General features: G+C 49.2%; 1 protein-coding gene across 1 annotated transcript in view; it reads right to left on the minus strand.

Annotated features, from left to right (window-relative positions):
* LOC104509602 (microtubule-associated protein 2-like) overlaps positions 1-7,399 on the minus strand; it is a gene marked incomplete at its 3' end in the record, with an annotated part of 36,707 nt that extends 29,308 nt beyond the window's left edge. The window contains 1 exon segment of the mRNA XM_010151588.1: positions 7,138-7,399. Within this exon segment, the coding sequence (XP_010149890.1) occupies positions 7,138-7,399 (262 nt within the window).
* Between the last annotated feature and the right edge of the window lie 1,758 nt (positions 7,400-9,157).

Here is a 9,157-nt window from a genome sequence, read left to right on the forward strand (position 1 = left end):
AATAGAAGGTTAAATGCAGCTTTCCGGTATCTGAAGGGGCTACAAGGAAGCTGGGGGGGGGACTTTTTACAAGGGTCTGTAGTCAAAGGACAAGGGGTAACGAGTAAAAATTGAAAGTGGGGAGGTTTAGATTGGATATCAGGAAGAAGTTCTTCCCAGAGAGGGTGGGGAGGCACTGGAACAGGTTGCCCAGAGAAGCTGTGGATGCCCCATCCCTGGGAGTGTCCAAGGCCACGCTGGATGAGGCTTGGAGCAACCTGGTCTAGTGGAAGGTGTCCCTGCCCATGGCAGGGGGGTTGGAACTGGATGGGCTTTAAGGTCCCTTCCAACCCAAACCCGTCTGTGATTCTATTTTGGCACAGTCCCCAGCGATACCACCTTGCAGCTGCAGTCACCAAGACCTCTGCCCACTGCCAAATATTGCCCACTACCTGCACGTCCTTCATGCTGCCATCCTGGGGATGAAAGATAATTCCTCCATCTCCTGGCCTCATTGCTCCGTGCTGCATCTCCAAGGTTGTTATTGATTACATTTTCTGGGAACACTGACGGCACCGAGTGAGCGCCGGTTGCCAGGCCAACACGCTCACAGACGTTTCGCTCTTACTCCTTAAGGAGCCACAGCTGCTTATGCAATTCCTTCTTACGATGCTCATATCGTAACAAGAAAACACCAAAATGAACCAAAACACCGAGATCGAGCCTAAAGGAAACAGCAGGTTGTTGCCTTCCCTTGGGCAGGTTCAACGCTGACGTGGCACGATGCAGCACCTCACTAACGGCGTGACTGCTCTGCATTTGAGATACGGTTTTCAAAAGTTAACCCCAACCACACACTGACACTATCAGAGGAGCTTTAGGGGTAAGAGAGACCGATGCCTGAACTCCTCCGGGTGCCTGACTCCCAGCCATGGGAATCAACAGCAACTGCACACCAGGTTATCTCACCTCACTCCCTTCCAGGCAGGAATTTTTGCATGCTTGCACTGCCCAAAACTGGCAGACCTTCCAGCTCCTACTGATATATTTCAATCACAGGCTGACTGATTTCTGAAGTCCCAAAACAGAGCCAGCCCCTCATAGTTGGACAAAATGGGATGTCTTATGGGATTTAGTGACCGGCAGTGCCAGCTGCAGAAAAACCTGCAGAGACTCGTCTCTGCAGCCGATAGTGAACATTCAGAGTCAGGGAGAAGATAGCTGGGGGTAGGGGACACGTGGGAAAAGATGGGATTTCATGTGATTGCATTCCCAGATGCAGAAGAGCAACCCACATGGATCTCTACAGCAAGCTTAACAGAGAACGGTGGGGAAAAAAAAAAAAAAAGACACTTTCTACAAGTGCCCCTAGGATGCTCTGTTGCCTCCGCTGATGCCATCTTCAGCAACATAATTTGGACATGTCTACAATGTTCCAGCGCATCCCAGAAAATGACACTTGTATTACCCTTAAGAGAGAGAAGAAAGGTTTCAGAAGCTGGTATGTTTGCCTGTATCTAAACTGGCAAAGATGATGATGCACAGTAATTACTGTCACATTTCCTGGGGTAAGGGAGTGAGATCAAAATGCCTAATTAACAGCTTCTTTCCCATGGGAGCCATCACTGACATGGTTAAGATGCATTCTTCCAGCTTTGTAAAATAAAGCACTAAACAGGAAAAACACAGCGATCACGTTCCTCTTCGAATGCCATTGATTTTGCATCCTTCCGTGCATTTTGTCTGTGCCGCTCAAGACATGCAGCTCACTGCAAATGCACATCTGACAACAAGGCTGGGAGGCTCCTTTGGGGAACAGGCATTCAGGGAGTTGGGAGGGGGATTTGTAACTCCAGGATGGCTCGGGCAGCCGCTGGCCGGCCAGTGCAAACAGCCAAACAGAAAGGAAAGCTCTGACAAAGCAGTCCTCTTGGGAAGAAAGACTAAAAAGGCCTCTGTACAAAGAAGGCCTGTTTGTATGTTTACTGGCAGTGACATCTCAGTATTATCACTTGTATGGCAAGAGAGGGAGAAAGAGACACAAAGGAAACAAAGATTAAATGAGAAGTCACTAGAGGGGGGAAGCCACCGTGGGGCGAAGCGCGGACCTGGCGCAGTTTCAGCCTGGAGAGGCTGTCGTGTTTGCTGACCCCACGTACAAAGCTGCAGTCCTGCCCCCCACACAACCTGCCATGGCAGCTCCGCTCCCGGCCCTCGCGGGCTGAGCGCCCTGAGCCAGCAGACGTCAACGTCGCGGTGATTTTCTAACGGCGCAGCGGCGGCGAGGGCTGCGAACAAGATCCTCGTTACCTGGCTGCTGTAAGACAAGGCTAGGAAAGGTGGTGGGATACAGACTGTTTCCTTGACACGCTGCCGGGTGGCTGAAGCCAGCACCATCCCCATCTTCACCGCAGTCTTTTTGTACAGCCAGTCTGAAGGGACTCCCCACCTCTGCTCAGGTGATTACTGGCCACGTCACGGAGTCTTTCAGGCTGACATTCCCTACGGCTTATTTAAATACTCTTATTTAAAGAGTAGCTGGTCACAGGAATACATTTGCTGCAGAATGCCCATTTAGTCTGGCTGGATGAAACCTAAAACAAACAGCTGAATTTGGGTACATTACAGCCAGGGCTGTAACGTGAATTGCCCCTTCCCACTGTTCTCCTGGGTGTTTCCCTGCCAACTGTGCTATTCACGCGCCAACTGTGCTATTCCGGCTGTCTGAACCCCCTCCTCCCCGGGGTAATACCTGCCTTCATGCAAAAGCCATGTTGGCTCTGGATGAAGAGATAAAACTGAACTTCTTCCTACTGCCCATACTGTCTCCACAATTTTTCCTTCTTTCGCTGCCACTTCCCACTCCTGCTTTGCTCCCTCACAGCTTCCGGCTCAGCAGCTCTTGGCCCTCCGCATTTCTCAGCTCTCCCACTACTGGGGGTCAGTCTGCTGTGCTGTGTCAGGTCTACTACCATTTCCCAGCAGTCTCTTTGCCTCCCACGTGTTTCGGGTACCCTGCCAAATAACGAAGGGCTCTGTTTGTCACTCTGTCAGGACACATTACTGTCCTTAACACTGGCTGACACCGTGACTGAGCCACTGTCCTGAGGCTCTGGTAATAGGATTTCAGGAAATGCTTTCCTTTCATCTGTCAAAAAATAATTAATCAAATAACTGTGTGGGTAATCCAAACCCGCTCCGATCACAAACCTGGATTTGGCATATAACGAAGAAAGCAATCAGCTGAGTCACTGTACAGAAAGACATATTGCAGAAGATGCTTCACAACGCATCCAACTACTTTTACCCCTAATTATATACATTTGAGAGGTTAGTCATTACATTACTGAAAAGAAAAATGAATGCATTTTAAGTGTAGAAAACCAAACCTTTGTAGCTTGACATTCCTTGCAAGTCAAATAGAATGGATTGTGTCGAATTGCCGGATCCCAGGGAATGCTGCAGCACACCCGTACCGCTCCTCAGCACTTCCTCTCAGCTAGATGGCCACGACTTTTCAGTAAGCAAAGAAAAGGCTGCCACTCTTGTACTCCATTACAAGTCAAACACAGTCTGTGCCCTACCATGGTGGTCCAATCCAAAGCTTTCCACATCCACTCCCTTCAGAAGGAGTTTCTTAAGATTACGCTACCACGCCTCCCTTGCAGCACACATCTCGTGTGACGTGAAAATGTTTGGCTTGACCAGAGCTACAGATCTCATCCTCTCAGTGCTTCCAAAACGCTCTGTGTGTGCAGATGAGAAATGACATGGGCAGGCATAGGTCAAGGAGGAGCACAGACTTGGTGGGTCTCGGGCTGTGGGGTGCTGCAGACTGCCCCGAAGGCAAGGTGTCCTCAGGGGCTCCTCAGGAGCAGCATGGGACTCATGGCTGGCAGTCACGGGGCTGGGGACAGAGCGGGGCTGCCAAGGGCAGCCCAAGCATATATACAAATAGATATAAAAAGGAATTCCTGCTTTACCAGCTGTACGTATATCACATCCCTAAGAGCTTCCTATGCGCTACGCCAAAAACCCCGTCCTATTCTCTCGCACGTATTTGCCTTCGACTTCGGTGGCCACTGGATCAGGCCCGGAGGCTGCCCAGTCCACAGCGCTGTGCACTCTCCCACGTTCCCATCGGCCCATTTGAAAGGAGGGCATTGATGTCTCTCCATAATGCAGCCATTACCAGTGCGATACCCAAGACAGATCAATCAAAGGCAACACAACGGCCAAATTCAGAGGATTCCAAAATTGAGGTCAGACTCAATAACTCTTAGACAGATGCCAAGAGAGAGACAGACACATATATACAGGAAGGCAAATTTTAACCGTGCAAACCTAAAAATGTCACTTGCGGTGATGGATGGGATGTGTTTTGGCAAGAACTGTTATTTCCTCCCCCATTACCACCCCTCGCCTCTGCAGCGGTGTTGGCATAAGGTGCCTTTGTCCCAGTGGCCCGATTCCAACCTTCCCCTTAACACACAGCCCTCAGGTTTTACAGCACGAGCCCTGCAAACGGGTGCCCTGCTGCTCTGCTGTGCCCCAAAGGGACTACTGCACTGCTGCAGAATGCCTCTCCCTAGGGAAGGCCCATTTCAGGACTAAATCCCAGCTCCTGGGTCAGTTAGGTGCCAAAGAGAAATGCCTCCAAACCTAACGGGACTCTCATGCCCTGTTTATACTAGTGCTCGGCTGCGGATGAGCTGGTTGTTGCTGTGGCTGGGGATTTACAGACCCTGACACGAAGGCTGAGAAGCCAGAGATTTTCCTAGGGTGTAGGGCTGGACTTGCACCAGGGAAAATAAAATCCCTGTAAATCCACTCAAACCCACAGTTTGGCTTAATTATCATGGTCGACCTTGGCTTCCTGTGCATTTTCTCCTCAGCTGTTTGGAGTCAGTAAGCTACTACAAATGATTAAATGATCCACATTATTAGTAATTACGTGTATCAGAGTGACATTTAGAAAACCTGACTTTATACAACACCCCGCTGCAGTTAAAATTTACAAGCAGACACAGCAAAAACGAGTGGATTTGGTGGCAAATGGCAATCTTGATTTCAAGATCAAACCCTGAATCAAACTCCAAAACTCCATCTCAGCTTCCTGCTCCACAAGGCATTAGACACACCCAGCTAGTAAACACTAGTGTAAAATAGCAACACACGCCCCAGCCCCTTTCTACCACCACAGTAGTTGCCAACAGGTTCCTCCTTCAAAATGAGGAAAAAATGCTTTAAAATATACCCTAAGTATCCTAAGATGGTTTGCGCTGCATTAATTAAATACGGGCTTAGCCGGTGTGTGAGTGTGCGGTGCACAAGTTTCCAGAGAGCTAGAAATCCATGCATGAAGCCAAGCAGCTTTAGGGACTTTTCTGGTGTTCAAGGACAAACAAAGATGCTGTGAGATGAGCTACATTAAGACTCCCAAACAAAAACTGTATGTATTGACAGAGCGTCCCCACACCAGCGATCTCGCAGTCTAAGCAGACAGTGAGGAAAAAAAAGCAGAGGAGGAGGAAATGAGGCCACAAAGCGGTGATGGAAACGAATGTCACACAGATCGAGAGCAGTGTTGTTCCCTTAGCAAGGGTCCTGCTGCCTCCTCTAGACCATACCGCCTCATTTTCCTTCGTTCTGCTGCTTAACCCCCAAAAAGCAATATGAAAATTCACTACTACAATCTCCGCTGATGGACAGCAGTGGGTCCCCGCTTCCTCTCACTTGTTAGCTCCAAACTTCTCAATTGAACGTTCAGGTCCCTCTCAGACACAGACCACTGCTTAGGACCTGAGCCTGAGGAACCCTGAGAAGATCATTTCTCTCCTCACTTTATAAGCAGAGGAAATTCCTCTTCATCCTGTAACATTAGTCCCACTTCTCCATGTGCATAGCTGGGACTTGTTCAGGACTGGGTGAAGGATCTGTGGCAAAGAGGAGAAACGTGCTCAGTCTTCCCACCCCAACCCCTAAGAACTGAATCATCTTACCCCTGGGATTCCCACACGCCTGCTCCTGCTTACTTGCTGGCTGAGCACAGGACAAAGTTGGGTTACAGCAAAGAGACAAGACCTTGTTTATCACACCCCCCCTTCCCAGCCAATCATGAACACTGTGTTCACCTGAATACTTACACAGGATTTCTTTTACTTTTGGCTTGCAAGTTTTAGCTCTCCAGAAGAAGAGACTCAAACTCTAAACCCATTTACTCTTAGCAAGAGATCTACTTCCAGCACAACTACTTATGAAATGACTGTAGGGTCCAAAAGCCTTAAAATTCCCCTGCTACTGAGAAATTATGGATGACATCTCCAAACACTGTCAACAGCCAAGAAACATGGCTAGAAATCTCTCTTCAGCATGCATGGATGGATGCATCAAGGGCAGCTGTGTCTGTACAAGAGAAATTCCTCTTGCACAGTGCATTTGGGGTTTAAAGTGGGAACTCTGCAAAGAGAGAATTAGCATTTATTGCTAAAACAGGAAACTTGCTTTGCATATTTCATTTTGACACAGTCACACTTTTTTTCCCCTCAAATTACAAGACAAATCCTAAAATTCTAACATAGTTTACAATAAGGTCCCAGTGAGTATCCAGTGAAATATACCTGGGCAAGGGTGAATAAATGCTGATGTTGAGCTGTGCTATTCCCGATCAAATTGAGCAACACGCTATTCTGCAAGTAGTTGGTGGTTTCAAGAAGGTGTAACTTGTGAGCAATGACAGGAGAACCCATCCTTCACGCCCACACAAACACATGCAATAACAACACGAGCTATCCGTGCACAATAGCTGGGCGGTTTCCTACTCCCTTCCAGCCCAGCGGCTGCTCTACGCCAGCCTGCTCTCCTGTCCCCAGAGAGGTGACCCTGTCCATCTACCAAGACTCACTAAGGCACCGCCATGCCTTTCCTGAAGTCCTCCCAGAGCACTGCCCAGCATCCCGGGCAGGGACACAAGCTGTGCAAACCCAGACGAAGACGCAACCCTTGCTGTGAAGAGCCAGTGCCCTTCTAAGGCACACACTCCCTTGTGTCAGCTCCTCCGTGCCACGCTTGGCTCCAGCCACCACTTCCCCTTGGAGAAACATCATCCAGTGGTCTGCGGAGCCCCGAGGTTCGTGGCGGAGCATTGAGGTGCATTACCTGCGGTCTCTCTGTCCCCCACTGACAGCTCTCCATTGATCCCATTCTCTTTGGTCCGAGCGTACGTTCCCGGCTGCTCACGGCCACCTGGCCCCGGCTCCTCGTCCTCTTGGTAGGGAAATCCATTGGCACTTCTGACCAGTCCGGCACCCGCGCCACCCTGCTCCTTAATTTCAGGTGAATGTGGGTGCGAAGAGGCCTCTGTTAGCTGACCTGAAGTCCAGTGTGGTGCCTTGGCTTCGTCTTTCCTATCTTCCGCCATGGTTCCTTGCCTTCACCACTTGGCCTGTAACGACATTAGCAGGAGAGATCAGCTCCGAAGGGGGGAGTGAGCCGCTGGCCGGCAGGCAGCAACCCGGCACAGCACAGGCACGTCGCCAGGGAATCTCCTGCCCCGCAGATGCGAGCGGGGTTAGATGCAGAGGTGTCTCTGCCTGTCTGTCCTGGGCACGAGGAAGCTGCCAAAGAACCAAAAGAAACCACAAGCGGTAAAATTAATGGGTCAAGTCCTCTCTCACTCCCACATGCCTTGCAATTATTAGCAACACTTTCTTGAGGGCTGCCCTTTCTTTAATCTGATTTTAACTCATTAATTACGGTTAAATGTAGACCCACTTAATCAGAAGCGGATCATCACAATGGTCATCACAATGCAACGACACCTTCCCGGGGTGAAAAAGCGAAGAAAGCCACAACTGCTAAACGAAGCGAAGCTGCTATTGCGATTTTCATGGCAGTCGCAGCGAGCGGGTGCTCTCCGGGCACAGCCCTGGGGGGCGACGTGCCCCCCGCGGCACGTGCCCTCTGCTAGCCACGACAGAAACCACATTTGGGAACAGTCACCGCTTTCCCAAACATAGTGCTATTCCACCCTGTTTGTATCCCCTCTTCCCTGCTGTTCTGTGAACACTCATTCCCTTTTGTCCTCTGGGGAACAGTTGTTTCCCACACAAGCATTTGCATTCTCTTATGACTATCAGTATTTACACATAAACAAAACGAATCATTATTTGCTACTTCACACGTACTTCACTCCTGTTAATTAGCTCTCATTTGTCCAAGCCAGGAAAAGAAGCCACTACACAAGCCACAGGCTTTGGCTACTCCTCACAGAAAAATGTAGTAGTAGCTCCTCAATACGTAAGCCTAGGAAAACAGCGTATCCTAATCCCTGTTTCCATGATAAAATAACCTCTGGAGAGGAGAGGAAGGCTTGACCTGAGCGAGCTACTGCGAAGTGGAAACCAGCAGGCCTTTCCCACAAGCACTTGTCACCTTAACACCTAAAAAAACCCCAAACACCTAAAAAATGAGCTGAGTGCAGTCAACCAGCCACGTATCACCGAGGTTGAGCAGTCTAGAAAAGAAGGCACAGAACTGGATGGTGCATATATTCTGCAGGCATTTAACAAAAACCAACCAAACCAACCAAACAAAAAAATCCCTGGTTTCCACAGTCAGGTCAGAGTGCTGAAAACCTCTGAACATGAGAAAAAGCTGCTGTTATTTGTCAGATAATCATTCACAATTGATAACTCCACCCCTTTCTGATCGGATATTATTGTTTAATAGTAACAGCTTCTAGAGCTACTTTAAGTTAAAAAAACATGGTGAATCATGAAAATTAGATTTAACTCACAATAAATACATGACTCAAACCATAGTTCCACCCCAAGAAGGGCTAATAACGCTTTTGTCTCCCGGTGAAACCACCGTTTTGGGAAGTGCAGCTCGCTCTGCTCTCACCCTGAGCCAGCACCATTATCCAGGGATAACTAATCCCATAAAGACTGCAGGAGCAGGGGAAACTTCAAGCCCAGCACTCCTTCTGAGCTGTAATGAAAACGGTGGGCTGAGCAGTGGCGCAGAGCTCGGCGGCAATGAGACGTGCCTCAATCAACCATGGAAATAGGAAACACGCTCCGTATCCCTTTGCCTTCCCCTGCTCCTCGACTCTGATGGGAGACTCACCAGCGAGCCATTCTGCACGTTTATTTTCTGACCAGAGCTTTTCCAACAC

Source organism: Eurypyga helias, unplaced genomic scaffold (genome assembly GCF_000690775.1).
Source record: "Eurypyga helias isolate BGI_N326 unplaced genomic scaffold, ASM69077v1 scaffold34515, whole genome shotgun sequence".
Lineage (NCBI taxonomy): Eukaryota > Metazoa > Chordata > Aves > Eurypygiformes > Eurypygidae > Eurypyga > Eurypyga helias.